This window comes from Apodemus sylvaticus, chromosome 17 (assembly GCF_947179515.1).
Source record: "Apodemus sylvaticus chromosome 17, mApoSyl1.1, whole genome shotgun sequence".
NCBI lineage: Eukaryota > Metazoa > Chordata > Mammalia > Rodentia > Muridae > Apodemus > Apodemus sylvaticus.
The window spans coordinates 62,149,727-62,170,437 of NC_067488.1; the positions used below are offsets into that span (position 1 = coordinate 62,149,727).

The window sequence follows — 20,711 nt, forward strand, 5'->3', positions numbered from 1 at the left end:
GTGTGTGTATGTGTTTATCTGTATTTGTGTGTGGTAAGGTATGTCTGTGCTGTGGTGAGGGCAAAGGACAACTTTCGGGAGGTTTGTTTATCTCCTTTCGCTGTGTAGGTTCCTGGGACCTGTGATTTGACTAGGAAATGCTCCCAGTAGGCTGACGAGGTGACAGTTTAGCTCTCGGCTGTCAGTGCTACATTGGGTGGAAGCTGGGTCACGGGTCTTCATAGCTCCCAGAAGTGAGTCTTCCACACATGCTCCCATTGCTGTGATGTTTTACCTCCCCTGTTTAAGGCTACTCACCCTTCCTCAACAACAAATTCTCGGCACCTGGAGGAAAAGGGAAGCCCTTTCATTCCTGTGCCGCTCAGGCCTCCAACTAATAAATCCTTGCAGAGGCCCAGCCCATGAGAAATACTTCAGAGCTTATGTAGGCAGCCTTGCTAAGTAAGACATAATCTTGTCTATGTGACTATCCTGGGTGGTCTTTTCATCTCTGCCCCAATGGAGCGTTTCCCAGAGCTAAGCAGACGATGAAGATTTCAGGGGTCTAGTCAAGTCAGTTGCTTGCTGTCTGTGCTCATTTCCAGACAAACAGGAAGGGGTGCGCAGGATTAGAGAAGCAGACATCAGTCCTTACGTTTTTTTGTTGTCTCAGATGAGACTTTCTTAATCTGTTTTCTTCTTCCTCTGTAATTAGTGCCTAAGTAAAGTGGTTAATTCCATTTAACTAATGTTAAAGCTTGCTGGTTTTCCTTTTCTCCACAGCAGACTTAGAGCAAGCCAGCCATGGATCGAAAGTTAAAACTGTGGTCTGGAAGCTCTAAAATTGTCACCCCTTAATTTGCTGTTTTTTAGTTGTTTGTTACAGTGATGGGAACCTCACAGATTGTAGGAGATGGTGGGCTGCAGTGGCTATGTGCTTCCTAAGCCAGTGGAAGTGTCTTGTTGGAAGGATTGATAAATGGCTGTGGAAACAGCTTCATGTGCTGCAAGTAGCGCTTGAGAGCTCCGAAGCCAGGCATCCCCCAAGTGTGTAGGAAAGAGTCCGCTGCACTTGAGGCTACTCGGTCACTGCCCTAGAGGTGAATCATTCATGTTACATTGTAGCAAACCTTGTGTCTCGTCTTGACCACGACCTTAGACTGAATTTGATCATGCTAGACTAATGTGCTGGAAAGATTTGAAGGCAGCCTGGTATTTGAATTGGGATGTGTTTATTGCTGGCCTCTTGATATCCAAGTTTACAGTGAGAATTTTCACAAAAAAAAGCACAGTGAGACATTTAAAAGTTTATAATTTTCCCAGAAAACAAATAAATGTATATGAAGAAGTTGAGACCAATCAAAGAGATCTGAGCTGTGAGAAAGCAAACAGCTGTGGTCTGTGGTTGCAACTCAGTGGAGACTTCCATCCTCCTCTGTCCTCCTCCTCCTCCTCCTTTCTTTAGGATTTGTTTTTAGTTGTATGAATGTTTTGCAACATATGCAAACAACAAGCTTTAACATGCATATATATGTATTATGTATGTATGTATGTATGTATGTAGTATGTATGTAGTATGTATGTATGTTCCTGATACCCAAGAAGCCAGAAGAGGGAGTCAGATCCCTTGCAACTGGACTTACAGAATGTGAGTTCTGGGAACTGAACCCAGGCCTTCTCAAAGAGCATTAAGTGCTCTTAAGTTACGAGCCTCTCTAGACTCAAGAAGAATACTTTCTTAGACGATGCCAATGGCCCTGGGTTCCATCTTCAGCACTTAAAAAAAACCAAAAGACAAATACTTGGATAATAGGGAAAATGCTTTAGATCATCTTAGAAATCATCTTGCTTTCTTATTCTGTTTTCTTCTTCCTATGTAACTAGTACCCAAGAAGGTTGTTAATCCCACCATTGAATTTTCCTGTACTCAACTGTTACAGCACTCGTGCTGCTATAGGGTAGAAGGCCTAGATTCTGGCTAAGCTGATAGCTGACCATGGTATTGTCCACATAACTGGTTTTTCAGACAGGTAAAGACTTTCAGGAAGCCGCCAGAATCAATGTTGCCTTCCTTAAGTTACGTTCTCTTCTGTGTTTATCACAGTAAGAAAAGCTGACTGTCTCTCATGAATTGTATGAGAAAAGAACCCCAGTCTCGGAATTGTTCTGGGGATGAGGGCCTGGTCATTCCATGGGATGGACGAAGGATTGTATGTTCTGGAAAGGGCTGGAAAGCAGCAGACGGAGGGAGACAATAGACAAACACAGGGAAGTAGTGAGGATGCAGAAGAGGAGCCTGTATTGGAGAAGGAGCTGACAGGAGACACCACAAGGTAGCAGCCACTGATGGTGGCGGGCACAAACACAGACAGCTCCCAATAGGATTATGGAAGGGACCCTGGAAGTAGACATTATGGGGTTGGGCTCTAAGACCTTTTGCAGGCTCCGGGGTCCCCCTCTTTCTGGGGTACCCCTCCTTCCAGCCTTCCTCACCTTCATCCTCATGGGTCCCATTAACCACAGCAAACGGTAATGTTACAGAGTCCTAGGGAGGAGGGGGAGATAGCCCTAAGAGACAGTGCAAGTTTTCCTGACCTTCCTTTACCATGTCAAGGACTAAACTGCCACAATTGTATAGAGTTCAGAATTAGATACTAAAATCCATTTGATGCCAGCTAGTCAGTTGCTATTCTCAGTCAGATGAGGGATCAGTGTGGGAGGACCAGTTATCTGCTCCAAATCCCAGAGTGTGATACACTAGGCAGAGATGACAGCTCTGTTCACACAGTTGGCTGTACTTTGACTAAGGAACCCATTATCAAGAGCCAGAGCCTCACCTAGGAAGAGGAAACACACAGGTTCTCTTTCCTTTTCTTGAATGAGTAGCTAATTCAGAGTGGTGCTGTGATCACTGTGACCTAGATGATTGTCTCTGGACCAGCTATAAAACTGCTCAGCAGCAGTGGGTGATGAGTCTTACAGTTTGGCAGACAGAGCTGCAAGAACATTCAGATCTGTAGCAGAGTCTGTCCCCAAAGAAGCAATAGAAATAATATGGATCCTGTGCAGTGAGTGGATGAGTTTGTAGACATTCAGTCAGCGACTGTATAAAATGGATAGCCAACTGCACATGCAGAAGGCCACGGATTTGAGCTTGTGCTTGCTATTCTGAGCGGTGGCGTTAGAAGGTTTGTCTACACTGTATTCCCACTTATTGGTCATTTCTGCCAAAAGTCTAGGAAAACCTACTGGCCATTGGAGTTCTAGAGAATTAGCAAATAATAAATCAGCTGTCAGGACCATAAACAAGCAAACACTTGCACAAGGAAGGTATTGAGAGATAAAGGAAATGTCCTGGCTGATAGTGGGGTGTCACATGGCATTCTGGCCGAGGAGCATGCCATGAAGACGTCAGTTCTGTCAGCATCAGGGTGTGAAGTTATTGTTTCTATAAGGAAAAAATTCAGATTTTTTTTTTAAAATAATGGAAGTTGGTAAACTGGTTGTTCTAAAGATAATATGAAGGAATAAAGAGTTAAGTGGGGGAAAATAGCTTGAAAAAATGTGTGAATACTGTAAAAATACCTTTTGTGCCAGAGTGGGGGACAGCTATAGTGGTGTGGATTAGTGAAGCTGGCGAGGAGGAGGCCTAGTCAGGTAGAAGTTAGAGTTGTGGCAACGGTGCATGCCCTGCTTATACTAATCGTGTATGCTGTGCATACAAGCAGAAAGAAGAGACTTGATTAACATTGTTGGGACAAGTGTTTGGAAACAAGAAATACCAAGCTTACTATGTCCGAGTAATGTCTCTGATTATGACCTGGAGTGTGAAGCAGATTAAATATGCTTTTGTGATAGATTGGCTAGTGGATTTTTGTTTGTTTGCTCTTCGAGACAAGGTTTGTCTGTGTATCCTTGGCTGTCCTGGATCCCACTCTGTAGACCAGGCTGGCCTCGAATTCAGAAATCCACCTGCCTCTGCCTCCCCAGTGCTGAGATTAAAGGCGTGTGCCATCACTGCCCAGCAGTTAGTCGTTTATTATAGGGATTTATAAACAGTTCTTAGATTTTACTGTTTTCTTTTTCTTTTTTCTCTCTTTCTTTTTTCCAGACTGTTTGTGTAGTCCTAGCTGTCCTGGGATTCCGTGGACCATGCCTGCCTGACCTCCTGCCTCTGCCTCCGCCTCCGCCTCCCAAGTGCTGGGATTAAAGGTGTGTGACACCAGTACCCAGCTTTTTCATTTTTATTAACAGTTCCTGTTTAAATTTTTGCTGTTCTTTCTACCCTTGTGTGTGTGTGTGTGTGTGTGTGTGTGTTTGTTTCTACCTGTGCAGTGCTCAGAGGCTAGAAGAGGATATCAGATCCTTCTGAGGTTAGAATTGCAGAAGGCTGTGAGCTGCTTCTGAGCCTCCTGCCCTGGGTGTTCAGAACTAAACGTGGTTCTTACTCAGCATACAGGTAATACTGAACCCTCTCTCTAGCCGATACCCTGTTTTGAATGAAAAATTAGATGGATAAACTAATGGACCCTGCAGAAATGGCTCGGCCTTTCAGAGCACGTGCTGCCTTTGCAAAGGCCGAGGTTTAGTCACCACTTTGGCAGCTGAGCTATCTTTAATCACAGTTCTGGGAACTTGCTTTGATCTTGGCCTTGCTGGCTTCTGGTACCACATGGTGCACATACATGGGTACAGGCACTCATATGAAATTCAAGAGTATTTTTATAAAGAACCTAATTTATAAGTCACATGAATTTCTAATCCCTATCGCCATGTTAACAGATTGATGTGCATTTTGTATTTTTTATCCTCATTCATAAATACCTAGATTTTAAATTTGATTGCACCATGTACTAACTACATTTTTGAAAAATAGTTGTTTGTGAAAGACTGTTCGAGATATTTTATGTTTCCTTGAGTTTGTTTCTTTGGTAGTGCTCAGATAGTAGTCCACAGTGTGTCTGCTGTGCTGCAGCATCTAGACTCAGTCAAAAGCAGTCTACAGTCAAAGCAGTCGTATGTAGCAGATTTCAGTGTGTAGTATCTTTTTGAAACATTACTTTGGTTTCCCTATTGTCAGATGAAGAATTTCTGGACTAAAGGGATCAAGTCTTTTAAATTTCATAGATGTTGATATGATTTAAAAACAAAAAGAGCTGAAGAGTATTTTCTTTTTCTAAAATAATTATTTCATTTAAATGAGTACACTGTAGCTGTCTTCAGACACACCAGAAGAGAGCGTCAGATCTCATTATAGATGGTTGTGAGCCATCATGTGATTGCTGGAATTTCAACTCAGGACCTCTGGAAGAGCAGTCAGTGCTCTTAACTGCTGAGCCCTGAAGAGTATTTTCATTAATACAAAAAATTAACTCTTAACATCTTAAGATGTTCTTTTTCTTTTCTTCCTTCTTAATGTAAATATGTTTGCAATTTCCTTTATGTGACTGTTATAACCATATCCCCTAATTCTGGTGCCTTTTAGTCCGGTCCTTCTTGGTATATTCTGATTATTTTCTTATCAAGCACTGTTGTCTCTAATACTATTCTATTTTAAAATTCATTTATCATCAATCATCATTAGTAAGTTTTCTTAACTAGTCCACGAGCATTCAAACAAGATAAATTCTGTTTTTATGTTAAGGAGTTTATTGTATATTCCATCTTCATTCATTATGTTTCTTTTATGCCAGATATTCTTCTTAGCCTCTCAGAGTAAAAAGGTGCTGCATTCATGTAGCCTACATTTCCATAATACATAGAAAACAAATTATGTATAGTAAGCAAGCATTAGTTATGTACAGTTAACAAATAACACAGTAGTTTTCTTCAGAAAAAGAAAGCAGTTTGGAACAGAGCATCCACACCTTCCTGTCTGGGTGTTTAAGTTTTAATCACAGAAACTATAGCTCTTACTGCTTGTCATCTGGCTGTCTGGCTGTTGGCTGAGATCCTTATCAGGTAGGTTCACAGAAGATTGTAGCAGTAGAAAGTAGCAGTTGCTTTAGAACAAAGTTGACTGCATTATACACCAAGCAAGTGGTATTGCTAGTTATGTGTATTTATAGTGTTCTGAGATGTAAGAAAACCATGTCTGCTGTAAGTTTCCACCCACCCACTGGAGTATACAGAGTGATTATTTGAATTGTGGGAATAAATTAAAAGAACATTTGAAGTTTTAAATTTATAGACAAGTTCTTAGAACAATTCAGAGGGCTCCTGTATCCATCTGCTGGAGGTTATTAAGTCTCCATTGATGCCTTAGTGCTACAGAAAGATTGTAGTGGGTTCACAAGTTGCCATTATGGTGGCCTCTTTACTTTGTAACAACTTAGTCTTTCTTTAGGTCTCTTGGTTTTTGGCAAGATGTACAGTGAGCGGAGATTCTAAGAGCATTATTTGCAATGCTAGGAACTGAGCTTAGGGTTGTAAATATGCTAAGCAAATTTGCTACCACTGATCTTTATCCCAGCCTAGTGTCACCAATGCAATCAGACCATCCTAAGGGCTTCTGCTTACTGTGCCTGCCTGCCTGCCTGCCTTCCCCCTCTCCTTGGTAGAGATGGGTCATTCATTATTTATGTCAGGTGTGCTAACACCCGCTCCTTTGGTTTCTGTGCTTACAGTTACGTTTCTCTTTGTTTAAAGCAACTTTTAAATGAAATTCAAAATATTTTAGGTTCCATTTTTGCTTTTTATTAAAGGAACATCTTATGCTTTACCAGGTGTTACTGATTCAGACAACAAAGTTGATTTCTGACAGTCACTTCCTGTACTTTAGTTAACGTAGTTTTATAATAAACATGAAGTAACAGATTTAAAGAATTATAAAATGAGGGAACAAGAGTGTAAGGTGGTGGCATAAATGTAGTGGGTTTCAAAAAAAATGTGGTGGGTTTCTGTATCCTTGTAAACACTTTTCATAAGTATTTATAGTACAGTGTCTCATTTACTGGTGTATTTGAACTTCATCTACAATAGATCATTTTTTGGTTTTCATCTTAGTTAATGTTTGGTAGAGAATAATTATAAACCTCAGTAGGGTCAGAACCCTGGAATGGTAGGACACCTGAAATATTATCGGAATTGCTGATGAAACTTACAAATGAAACTTAAGGGATGCAGGTTAATGGTGCACTTAAGTTTGTCTGCATGAAGGTGAATAGGATAGAGGTAGATTAGCTAGGTGAATAACTTGTTTAAAATACTGTAAGAGGAGTTGGAAAGTATTGTAAACCGTGGCTAAAGAGACCTTTGGGTGGCCTTTTCTTTAGGTTGTCTGTGACTTGTGCATAGGTCATAGGTTGGAAGGATGGAGAAAGGCTGAAGAGCCAGTGTAAGAAAAGGATAACTGGTGAAGTGTGGTCAGCAAAGAACCACAGGGAACACTACTTAGAGGGAAGTGAATAAGGGAGAGATGGGGATGAGCACACCTAGTAACCGGGGGAGGGGTGGAGGCGTGGAGGCGGCGGCAGATGCGGAGGCAGCGGGGGCTTACTCCTTCCAGCTGCTCTCCTGTGCTCATTTGCTGGGGTAGATTCTCACACGGATTACTGAGGTAACCGTAACTGAGGTAGTTTGCGCTCCCAAAGACAAAATGCTTCTGACTGGGGTTAGGAGCTGCTGGGAATTGACCAGGCACTGTGGTAGACTAACCTGTACTAGAGCTGGACTACACGCCTACCTTCAGAGAAGGGTCAGGAAACATGGTCTATGTGCCTGAGAAGTTGGAGACCAGGTACTGATAGGTAAAATGAGAATGACCCCCACAGGCTCATGTGTTTGAATGCTTGGTCCAGCTCTAGTAGAATGTGTCAAGTTCTCCCCTGTGTGTGGAGTGCTCTCCTACATGTGCTTTCTCTCCTTTTCCTCCTCCCTCATCGCTCCTTTATTCTTCCTCTCTCCGTTTCTACTTCCCGAGTTCCAGCCCTCTTTGTGTAGGCCAGGTTAGCATAGAATTCCACTTCCTTCTGTTCTAGAATGCTGGATTACATTCCACTAGGCTCAGTTTATGATGCCAAACACATGGCCTCCGTCTGTGGTCGACGTGGGTCCTTGGGCACCTTGGTGGGTCTTTACCCTTCTGGGACATTTGCGTTTATATAGCTAAATAACCATTGTGACTCGGTCATGTTCTATTGTTTTTTACTAACCTTTCCTAAATGAAGAGAAGATGCTAATTAGTATTTTGGGAGGGTCAACTTACTGCTTTTTAGATAGTATTCTGATATTTTTTTATGGTTGTTTAGGCATATCTTTCTCTTTGTCTTTTTCATTCTTCTTTTCTCCCTTCCCCCCACCCCCACCTTCTAATAGTTTCTCTGTGTAGCATTGAATAATAGGTCAGATGTAGCCTCCCTTAGTCCACACCGCTCCACATTAGAAACAGAAGAGATTTGAGATTTGCAGTTCATTTATTCTTTTTTTTCCTTTTTTGTTTTCTTTTGTTTTGTTTTGGTTTGGTTTTTTCGAGACAGGATTTCACTGTGTATCCCTGACTGTCCTGGAACTCACTCTGTAGACCAGGCTGGCCTCGAACTCAGAAGTGCTCCCCTGCCTCCCAAGTGCTGGGATTACAGGTATGTGCCACCACTGCCCAGCGCAGTTCATTTATTCTTAAAAACTGTTTAACTTTTACCAAACTGTTTTCCTAAAATGATTCATGAAGCCTTAATTCCATTTTTAAGTTGCCATGGACTGGAAAAGTAACCAGTATGCTGTGTGGAGTTGAATTTTTATACTATTCAACGAGAGGTGAAAGAGGTCCTGAAATAGTCCACCAGATGCATTTCTCTCTCCTTTTTCCTTCCCCTGACAGCCCTTTCTCTACATTGAAAATTCTCCCTAGCTAATAAAATGCATGGGAGAGTGGGTCTCTGGCCAATGAAATGACTCCTTGGGTAAAAACATCTTCACCAAGCTCTATGACGGCTGTGCAGTCCTTGAAACCCACATAGTCCAAGGAGACCTGGCTCCTGCAAGCTGACCTTTGTGCTTATGCTATGCTGTGTTTGTGTTGAAATGCCAGACTGGAAGGCCTCATCTGTCGCAGCCTGTTTGTTTTGACCTACCATTAACAGCTACAATTTGTCATTCAGGGAAGAATCTGAGCTCTTGAGGGTTGGTGATGTGCTCAGTGGTTGAGCTCTTGCCTAGCATGTACGAAGGCCTGGGTTCAACACCCAGTGCTGTGCAAGACGGAGCTGAGCCTCTGAAGCAGCATCAGTTTCTCTGTGTATGTTAGTGGGTGTGCCGGGGGCGGGTCCTGCTGGCTCTTCTTCCCACGCTTCTAACCCCAGTGTAGGCCTCTGTGCCTTCACTGCCTTGAGCCTTCAGTGTTTCTCCTGCAGCTAGATGCTGGCCTCAGTCCAACAATGCACGTTGTCATAGTAACAGGCATTAATTCATTCAAAAGTGTGTGTAACCCAAGACTTCATTTTAAACGTGTTGGTTGTGTTATATATTCTGTGTGCTTACCTGTACATGTTTGTTTGTTTATATTGAGACAGGATCGCACTTTGTAGCCCTGGCTGCTCTCCTGAAACTATGTAGACCAGGCTGGCCTCAAGCTCACAGAGATCCACCTGTTTCTGCCCCCTGAGTGCTAGGATTATAGGCATGAGCCAGCAAGTCCACCTTATTTATAAAGCCCTTATCCCCTGAAATACTTGCTAGTTACTCTGTAGAAGTCTTTGAGTACTTAGGAAGCCAAGGCAGAGGGTCTTTGTGTCTAACCCTCTTTCTCCTTTGCTCGGCGATCCTTAGCTGTGCCAGAAGACAAACTGCTGTGAGAAGCTGATGCTGTATCCCCACTGTGTTCTCCCACTAACGTTTGATGTCTTCACAGTAGTCAGTCACGATTGAGCTAAACTGGATCTTTTCATTGCCTCTCTCAGACTCTGTGGCAGTGAACTGCTAGGGACCCAGACCCTCCCTCACCAGGTTCCCTGGTCCCAAGCGTATATACTACCTTTTTATTTTTAAATACCTTAAAAAAAAGTTTTAAAATTTAATCATGCTTGTGGCGAGTGGGCATGTGCTCGAGTTCAGGTTCCTGTGGAGAGCAGAGGCCTTGGATCTTCTTGGCCCTGGAGTTGTAGGCACTGATCTCCCCGATAGGGAAGCACGCTGCCGGCTGGGTTGCCCTGCCTGCCTTTGCTCTCCACAACATCCAAAACAGAGTGCCTACATTTTCTTTTCCACTTTCCACATGTGGACCTTAACTGCAGGGAGCCACTTTCCTCAGCTCATAGGCTTCCTAAATGATCTGAGAGACACATTCTCGAAAGAGTTCTAATTCCTCCTTAATTACTCCAAGCCCCTGCTGTCCTTGATCTTGCCCAAGTGGACAACTACACCCTCACTCATCTCTGACACGCTTCTAGGACTTGACCCTTCTTCCTTGGTGATTAGAGTTTCTATCTCATTCCTTGCTGCTCACTCTGACTACCTGTCCATCTCTGAAAGTACTTCACAGTTCTTTTTTGCATGTTTTAGCTGTGGCTTCCAGCAGGGCATGGTCTGACCCTAGAATCTTTGGGAATTATTAGACCGCTATCCTGACCTTTGAATTTCTGGCTTCTATCTTGTGGACAATTGTGATGCATATATACTTACACATTAGTGAGGTCCTCTGTTTCAGTCCTTCTCAAAGTTTTGTGAGCAGAGGAGTCCCCAGGAAGCTTTGCTGAAGGTCATAATTTAGAACACAGAGTCAGAAGGCCTGGAGGCTCTGCTGTGGCAGGGAAGAAATAGCCTCGGGTTTGCATTTTTGTTGGTACTCACAGTTGATGCCTAATCCGGGGTCTGGGGTCGACTCCAGCTGCCTCTTCCTCAAGCCCCTCTCCACGGTCTCTCTTGGCCTCCTCTGTGGTCACTTGCTGGATGAGACCTTCTGATGGGGCTACCCACCACTCTGAAAACTCTTAGAGTTTTCCTTTCCTTATGTCTTCCTCCCCTCTCTTGGCCTTTCTCTTCTGTTCATTTCTTCTTTTCTCCCATCGAGTGTTTGCTCCCTTTCGTGTCAGGCAGATTCCTGTGTGTTGGCTTTTCAGTTCCCGTTCTTTTTTTGGTTTTTTGAGACAGGGTTTCTCTGTGTAGCCCTGGGTGTCCTGGAACTTTGTAGACCAGGCTGGCCTCAAACTCAGAAATCCACCTGCCTCTGCCTCCCAAGTGCTGGGATTAAAGGCATGTGCCACCACTGCCTGGCTCAGTTCCCGTTCTGCAGTAAGATGGCTTTTTTGCTCACCTTCCACAGCAAATAGGCACCCCATCAAAACAAGATCAGTCCGGGTCCATAGGCACCCCATCAAAACAAGATCAGTCCGGGTCCATAGGCACTCCATCAAAACAAGATCAGTCCGGGTCCGTAGGCACCCCATCAAAACAAGATCAGTCCGGGTCCATAGGCACCCCATCAAAACAAGATCAGTCCGGGTCCGTAGGCACCCCATCAAAACAAGATCAGTCCGGGTCCATAGGCACCCCATCAAAACAAGATCAGTCCGGGTCCATAGGCACCCCATCAAAACAAGATCAGTCTGGGTCCATAGGCACCCCATCAAACAAAACAAGATCAGTTCAGGCCCAGCATAAGGTTCTCTCTTATCCAGAAAGCATTCGCCTGACACTTTGAGTACAGGTGCTTGATTTCTAATCTGTTTTCCCAATATTAGGAGACTGGACCAGTCACATGACATCTAGATCCTCAGTGTAGATGACTTTCAGCGTCTGCAGTGTATCAGAGGAACATTTCCTAAGTCTCTTATGCTTTCTGTCTTTGCTTTTTAGTTTCTCTCTTGATAACTTTTCCATACAATACCCTTTGACCTCATCTATGTATTGTAAAGCTTAAATGGCTTCTGTGCACCTGAATCTGGGCTTCCAGGATGCAAATCTTTGGTGGTGGTATTAAAGACACTTGAGATTTGCCTTATTCAGATAGAAGTATTCCATTGCTGGAAAACTTATAACTTGAGTTTTTGAGATTTAAGGTGAAAACACAGTATAAAATACCTCAGTAGATTTTGAAGTCCTGATTATGTGTTAATAAGACAGACATAGTGGTTAAGTTAAAAACTGATAAAATTAATTCACTTGTCTGTTTATTTTTAATAGACAGGGTCTCAGTGTGCGACCCTCAGTGGCTTCATTGAGATGTTTGCATATGTGACTCACTCACAGACTTGACCCAACTCTCAGTTGTTTTAAAATATCTAGATCAGTGTTTGGGTTTATTATTGTTCACACACATACACACACACACACACACACACACACACACACACACGGGGGGGGGGGGGGGGGGGGGGGGAAAGGGATGCTTTCAAACTTACTAAGTAGCTAAGGATGAACTTTTAAAAAAAGTATTAATTTAGCCGGGCAGTGGTGGTGCATGCCTTTAATCCCAGTACTGGGGAGGCAGAGACAGGTGAATGTCTGAGTTTGAGGCCAGCCTGGTCTAAGGAGTGAGTTTCATGACAACTGGACTTCACAGAGAAACCATGTTTCAAGGGGAAATAATTATATTCATTTTGTGTGTGTATAAGTATGGGTGTGTTTCTGCTGCAGTGTGCATGCTGGGGTCAGAGGGTGAATTTTAGGAAGTGATTCTCTCCACCATGTTCCTGGTTCCTAAGCCCTAAGATTTCTCCACTTAACAACTGCTTCCAAATGAAGCACTAGTCTTCTCCAAGAAATCTCACCTGGGAAACAAACCACACTTAAGGGCACAGCCACAACCAGCAGGAGAAGGGCAACACAAAGTGAACTCACAGTAGTTTTGGAGGTTCTATGTCTCCTGTTGCTTTGGGCATTTTTCTTTTTTCTTTTAGTCTCAAGTATCTTTTGGTTATATGGTTCCCTGGTTTGTTTCTGTGGGCTGTCTGTGTGCATGTGTGTGTCTCAGTAGCTGTGTGCTTCTTGTGATTTCTCTGTGGCTCTTCTTTTCCTGTTGGTTTTGTCCAATAATGTATTTTTTTAATTTTATCTTATTAATGAGAAAGATGGTGTGGATTTAGTGGGTAGGAAAGTGGTGAGGCTCTGAGAGGAATTGGGAGAGGGAAAAACCATAACTGGAATAATACTGCATGAAAATAATTTATTCTCAATATGAAAAGAGAAAATGAAAACATGAGAGTCTCAAGAAGCCACGAAGATGAAGCCAGTGAGCAGCACCTCATGCTGAGCCTCAGTCCACGCCCTGCGTTCCTGCCTTGATTTCTCTCAAAGATGGCAGAGTGTGATCATGATGTATAAGCCCAAGTCATGCCTCTGGCCCTTCCCATCTAAAAAAAATACTTACTAGTCTATATAGTCTAATAACTATTAAATCATAGAACCAGCTCCCTGAGACATTTGCTACTAATCCCCTGTCACAGATCCTTAGTAAATGCTAAACTTCCCTAGAGCCACAGTGCCTATCAAGAAGTCATGCCCTCAGGGCTGACAATGTATTTTAGGGAGTTGTTTGTGGTGACACCTTTGCCCAGGATGGTAGGCTGCTGGGAGGCAGGTCTGAAGTGGCTGAGAGGGGAATCTGACCACATCCGGAGCTGGGCTTTGACTGCCCTCTGGTGTTGCGACTAGGAAACTAACTTAGTGGTTCTTCCTTTCAAGGGAAGAGATATTTTTAGCTCTGATTTTGATCCTGCTGTTTCTCTTTCCACTGAGCAATCAATAAAGATCCTTTAGTCTCAGTAGACAGCCTTTGATCTCTGTGGAAGAAGCTTTACTCTTCTGCCTGTTTCGATTCTTCAGCAGCACGTCTTTCTTCATGGTAGTTTCTAGCTCTGCCTTGTTTCTTTTATCCTTTATCTTCATACTTGCATGCTTAAATCCCACTCTTTTGTAACCAGTCATAAAGAGAGAGCCAATAATCTCTTCTAAACTAAGATGGCAGCCTTTGCTTGTCTGCCTAAATAGTGCATGTACATTTCACATGTAACATGCTCCCACACAGGTTTCTCACATTGGCTTTCCCCATTTCACTGATATCACGCTAGACTTCTGAGCATGAGCATCCTGTGTCTTCTAGGCTTGGGTAGACAGTCATTCCACCTCAGCGACCACTGTTTCTATCCTGGAATCTATAGCTTCCCCTTTCTCTTCTCCTACAGCTCTTCCCCACTGCATCCACATCTGTTGTGTGTATTGCTTTAGTGTCGGGTTTTCTTCTTGTCCTCAGAGTCCAGAACTAGCAGAGACCCTGTATCAACCACTGTGGCACCCGCTTCTCCACCGAGTCTGTAATACAGGGTTTTTTTGTTTTTGTTTTTGTTTTTGTTTTTGTTTTTTTTTGCGTTCAGTACTGTGTTCTCAGCAATGTACCTAGTGCACAGAGGTACAGTGCACAGTACTGTATCCCAGTTAAGTAAATATATGATTCTCACAGCTCTTCTCAGGTCCATACCTTATCCAAGTATATTAGTATATTTCTTTTCTTTCTTCTTTTTTTTTTTTTTTTTTTTTGGTTTTTCGAGACAGGGTTTCTCTGTGTAGCCCTGGCTGTCCTGGAACTCACTCTGTAGACCAGGCTGGCCTCAAATTCAGAAATCCGCCTGCCTCTTCCTCCCAAGTGCTGGGATTAAAGGTGTGCACCACCACCTCCTGGCTGTAACACAGTTCTTCAGACCTGCTGAATAGCTACTGACTGATGATTAGTGGCGTCCAAGTGAGCCCATGTTAATTACATGAGGATTTTAAATGCCTTCTTTACTGATGCTTCTTTATATGAGTTACTCTAAATGAATTTTAGGTGATTTTTTTTTTTTTTTTTTTTACTTTCTCCTAGGGAAGCATAATTGTTTCTGTAGGGCAGTGAATTTAGGGGATTGATTAGCTAGTGCTCAACTGAACTAAGACAATCAGCTACTTGATGATCAATTTAAAGTAATTTTCAGAAAAAGCTTTGGGTTTGGTCTCCAGCACAAGGAAAAGAAGGAAAAATAAAAAGTAAAGATGAAAAGTGATACCCTTTTCTTACACTAGAACTTATGTGTATAACGTTTAGTGTCTTGGCAAGTACGGTGGTGCACACCTGTAACACCAGCTGTTTGGAGGTTGAAATATGAAGTCGGCTTTTGAGTTCAGATTTTTTGAGGCCAGACATAGATACATTGTAGCCTGGGCTAAGAGTAAGACCCTGTCATCAAATTATAACAACAAAATAAGCACACAGGGCTAGGGAGATGGCTGAGAGGTTTAGAGCATGGGCTGCTACTCTAGAGGTCTTGAGTTCAATTCTCAGCAACCATCTCAGGACCATCTATGAGATATGGTGCCCTCTTCTGGTCTGTAGACACACGCATGCAGAACACCATATACATAATAAATTAAAAAAATCTTAAAAGAGAGCAGACAGAAAAGAAAACATGGGTAGCTTAAATTTAATATGGAAAACATGCTTAATCAAAACTTCCTTGAGCCTTCTCTTTTTAGAGGTTCATTTTAATTTTCTTTAATTTTTTTTCTTTTTCTATTATAGAGGTTTATATCCTAATTCACTTAGTAAGTTTGATTATTTGGATCTTTCTCCTGTATTAGGTTTTCCTTCTCTTCCTCTTTACCACTTGTGCTTCTCTTTTTCAGTGCTAGCATCAAACCCAGTGTCAAGCATGCACAGTGATCCTACAGACTTGAGCTGTATCTTCAGCTCTGACTAAATTTTAAGATTTATTTATTTATTTTATTCTTTCTTACTGCTTTAAATTGATACTGCTTAATAAGGTTGTTGAATTTATAGAAAAAATCACAGTGATTTGTAAAGGTTAGGGATCAGTAACAGTCTATGCCCCGAGGGCACCAGGCTAGAGAGGAAGGATGTAGTAGTTAGACCCTATTGGCATCAACAACATTTGAGTTAGATGGATTTCTTTAGTTTGCCCTGGGTGTCTTGTGTATTTCAGGATTTGATGGTATCCTTGGCTATGCAGTGCTCTGACTCCCCAATGGCCATGAAAACAAACTGATTAGCTCCTAACTTTGGCGATGAAAGTACAGGTGGGGCATCTATCTATTCAGGGGTGCCTGAGGTGCGGAGTTTTCAGGTTATGTTTTCAAACATTTACATAAACTTTGAGGTAAAAATCTCTGGTATGAACTCTTAAATGTGGCTGAGTAGGAAACCTTGTGAGCATCATGCTATTGGATACAGGTTTCAGACTTTGGAGCTTTTGGAGGAAGGATACTCATATTTAGAAGAGAATACCTGGATACAAGCTGTTTTTCTTGGAAATCTTTGCAATTCCTAGGTGTTTTTGAGAGCAGCAGAGAACCTGACTGTTTTTCAAATTTTGGAATATGGTAGACTTGCCTTTATCTCCTTGCTGTTCCCAGGCTCTGAAGAGTGGGTTCATGTTAACTAGGTAATCTGCTCTCTTGCTGTTCGAATACATTTCTGGATAGAGAATACAATTAACTAAACTTTTTTTCCCCTTTTTCCTTTACAGGGACATGAGAGACAGCTTTAGAAGAAAAAGTTTCTACTCTTCCCATTATTCACGAGATCGGTCTCCCCATAAAAGGGATGCTCCTTTCTTCAGAGAGTCACCTGTAGGCCGGAAGGACTCCCCACACAGCAGGTCCGGCTCCAGCGTCAGCAGTAGGAGCTATTCTCCGGAGCGAAGCAGGACACACTCCTTCCATCCGTCTCAGCATAGAAGTATGTCTTGTGTTTGTGTTTCCTCTCTGAAGTGCATCTCCGCGGAGGAGAGTGCCCTGACAAAGCATTTTTTTCCTCTTCTGTAATTTCAAATCCTCAGAAATTTGACAGTAATAGTATAGTAAGTGATGCACATAGCATTCCTCAATTCTTTGCGTGACAATTCATGTCTAATTCATCGTTGTGTAAAAGCGATCCTGGTCTTCAAGTCTAGAAGTCCGTGTGCCCCCATCCTTCCTAGCAGTCCAAATAAGAACTCTAAGTGACCATGCCTTCTGTCCTTCTTCCACTCAGGGTCTTCTTAGCTTTTCATAGCTGTTGTTGGATTCTTGTATCCACCGAATACCTATATAAGCTGTCTGTTATTTACAAAGCAATAGAGCTTTGCAGAGCACATCTGTATGCATACCATCTAGCCTATTGTATACAATGGTGAACATTAAGACAAGGCAGAAAGTAAGGGCCAACACTAAAGATTGTCCGCTGAACTCAATGTGTGTGCCATGACACATCTGTGTCTATGTTCATATATGTGAATATGCACACACACCCCCCCAAGGTGTTTTTTATAAATTAATTTAGTTCATGTGTCTAGATGTGTTGTCTGCTCCTATGTCTGTGCACCAGATATACTACTTGTGTGCCTGTGACTGTCTAGTACCCTAGAAGACCAGAAGGAGCCATTGGATCCCTTAGAATTAGAGTTATAAATGCTTGTGAGCCACTATGTATTGGTGGGAATTGAACTGGAATCCTCTTGAAGAGCACTAAGTGGTCTTGACCACTGAGCCTATCCCCAGAAAAAAAAGAATTTTTTAAAAGTATGTTGTGGTGCTTTGAATATCCTTGACCCAGGAAGTGGGCCTATTAAGAGCTGTGTCCTAGTTGGAATAGGTACAGCCTTTTTGGAGGAAATGTGTTGATGTGGAGGTGGGCTTTGATACCCTCCTCCTAGCCACAAGGGAACCAGTTTTCTCCTGTTTGCCTTTGGAACAAGATGTAGAAATCTCAGCTCCTTGTATGGATCAAGGATCCTTGTGTCAGATTCTTCTGAGGATCTCCTCAGAAATTCCCAGAGCCATGTGTGCCTGCATGCTGCTGCCATGATGATACTAGGCTGAACTTGAGAACCTGTAAGCCAACCCCAGTTAAATGTTGTCCATTATAAGAGTTGCCTTGGTGATGGTGTCTGCTCACAGCAGTGGAAATCCTCAGGACTATGTCTTTGGAGAACTGAAACAGACAGCGACAGGCATGTGATTGCGGGGTGCATTTCTCAGTCCTCTTCTTCCTCTGACCTTGGACTCAGGCACTCACCTCCCACCCCACAAAGGCTTCCAGACAGTAGACAGCCTCTCCTTCTACTCTGAGATAGTGTGCATAGAGAGTAAAGAGGCTACACATCTTCCCACCTCTCCACCCTCACTCTCTGCAGCACTGTGCAGCTTAAATGGAGTTGTCTTAACAGTTGAGAGATAATGAAGTCTTTTGTTTTGTTTTGTTTTTTGAGACAGGGTTTTTCTGCATAGCCCTGGCTATCCTGGAACTCACTCTGTAGACCAGGCTGGTCTCAAACTCAGAAATCCTGCCTCTGCCTCCCAAGTGCTGGGAACATGAAACAGTAGTGGAAGGGAGGCTCTTCCTAGGGATCACCTAGTGAAGTCATTAAAGGAGACTATAGCAAGGTGTTGTGCCCAACTTTAGGTTTATCTTCTGAAAGAGACATTTTCTTTTTTGTTTTGAGGTAGGATTTAGCTATTACCCTAGGCTGTCCTGGAACTTGTTTTGCATCTCAGGATGGCTTTGAGCTCCCAGTGGTACTCCTGCCTCAGCCTCCCGAGTGTGGGCTGGACCTGGCTTGGAGCAGAGTCTTCAGAGGCGTGGTTTTCCTTCTGTCCCTTCTTTTTGAGGGCCCCCAGGATACTCCTGGCCTCAGTCAGAAGCCTGGGCGGAGTGGTCTGCATCTCACAGACTCTAGGACAGTAAGGAACAGAGTGGGAGCAGTAAATGAACTAGGCAGAGCACAGTGACCTGTGGCCTCATCCTGGTTTGCTTGCTCTCTTAATGGAATTAGCTTTTCTAGTAAACATACAATGTTCATACTGGACTCTCTTACCCATTATTACTTTGATTCTTTAAGAAAGGCTGTACATGATTTTATATTTCTTTTGGTTCCAGAGAACTCATAACACCAACTTGTTTAAAAAAACAAAACAATGCAAAAGCCATGTTTTAAGCAACAACAACAAAAGTAATTGTTTTAACACTAGGAAACAGGTTCGCTTTGATCTGAAAGCATGTGCTGAGAAGATAACAATTTTACTCTTCCTTGTGCCCTTATTCTTTTAATTCTTCAACCCCACCCCTAACCCCAGCTAGGGGTGGAGCAAGAATACAGTAGCTTCATTACTGAGCTAAGTTTCTAGCCCTTCTGTGTGTGTGTGTGTGTGTGTGTGTGTGTGTGTGTATACATATATGTAGGGCAAGAGGACTTCCTTGGGTGTCATCTTCACAAATGCTGCCCGCCATCTTTGAGATAGGGTTTCTTGTTGACTTGAGCTTACTGCTTAATAGGAGAGCAGTGATCAGGGACTGGGGCTGGTTCTCCCTCTTCAACATTAAGATTTCAGGCATGTGTTAGTTACCATGCCCGATTTCTCTGTTCAGTCGTAAAAGTATATCTATTTATTTAATTTTCCTGTGGGGTGAGTGCATACACTCACCTTGGCTCATGTGTGGAGGTCAGAAAAGTCATTTTATCAAGCACACCGTGCCTTCCTTCACGCCCTGAGCTGTCTCCCTGACTGCAGGCCTGGATTTCCCTTGGTGCTGGGGTCATATTCAGGTCCTCCTGCTTCTGAGGTAAGCACTTCACTGCTAGAGCCATCTTTCCCCAGACGTTCTTTCCTACTTGTTAGTGTGTCTTCTACTGCCTTTGTGTTTGTGGATGTTACCTTGTACATGTGGATGTCACAGTATTACTTGGAGACATCAGTGTGAGCCCCGTTTAATTGACTAAGGCTGTCAGGATTGGCAAGGGTTTAATTACAAGCCACTGGATGATTTTGCTCCTGTTTTGTTCGTTTACTTTGGGAGGGGTCTCATATAGCCCACGTTGGCTTCAAACTTGCTTCCCTGGCTGGGCACTCAGTCGGCTAGCTCTGCTTTCTGAGTTCTGGGGCTGTAGGTGTGTGCCACCATGCCTAGGTCCTCAGCTTGACTTCACTGCTTTGAGGTTTTGTCTCTGACCCCTCATGGGACTGAGCTGAAGACGCATTGGTTATGGTGAGCACATTGCTTTCAGTTGCCTGTATTTACCCTATCCATGTAGGGTGACCTAGGCTACTTTATTTCCTTATATTCTAATCATTTATAATTTGTTTAGCGTTAAAAGTGACACCAGAACCATCAAGTTCAGTCTCCACACTCATACTTCAAAGTCCTTATATTTTTTTAAATCACTGTATATTAACTGTACAAAAAACATTTTTATTTGTATAATGTGCTTTGATCATACTGTCTTCTGCCCCACTGTCTCCCATCTTGTGATCCCCTTCTTCCCAGATAATAGCTGTTTGCCTCCATACACTGCCGTAACAGTTCACAGATGGGAGAAAATATGCAGTGTTTCTCCTTCTGAGTCTGGTTATCTCATTCATTAAAATCTTGCAATTATTTCACAAAATTCCTAGTCATCTGTGTGGTCCCTTCGCTTGCATTTTAATTTTAAACCTTCCACTGTTGAGAGAAGCTCAGTATAGTGTCTGTGTTGTGGAGTTTGTTTCTTGGATTAAAATGTATCTGTCATGTCCATGCTTGTTAAGTACTGTATTCAGTACAGTAGTCTGCAATGCATAGCCCATAACTTCGTCATCGCTAACGATGCTTTCTGGTTTGGGTTTTCTACAGTATCCTTTGTGCTTGTGTGATTTTAAGAATAGCAGTTGTTAACGTCGGTATCTCTGGGTACTTCTATCCTTTCTCTTAGCAAGAAATCTTACCTTGAGACGAAAGTATTGTTTGAAGTATTATATTAGATATGTCCCTAGCTATTACTTGCAAGGAGTCATCA

General features: G+C 42.8%; 1 protein-coding gene across 6 annotated transcripts in view; it reads left to right on the plus strand.

The window, feature by feature from the left end:
- The window catches only part of Pphln1 (periphilin 1), a 90,232-nt gene that overhangs the window by 22,201 nt on the left and 47,320 nt on the right, over window positions 1-20,711 (plus strand). For all 6 annotated transcript variants that reach the window (XM_052161736.1, XM_052161737.1, XM_052161731.1 and 3 more), the window contains one exon: window positions 16,428-16,639. In XM_052161736.1, coding sequence (XP_052017696.1) covers window positions 16,428-16,639 — 212 coding nt within the window. The remainder of the gene's footprint in view (window positions 1-16,427; window positions 16,640-20,711) is intronic.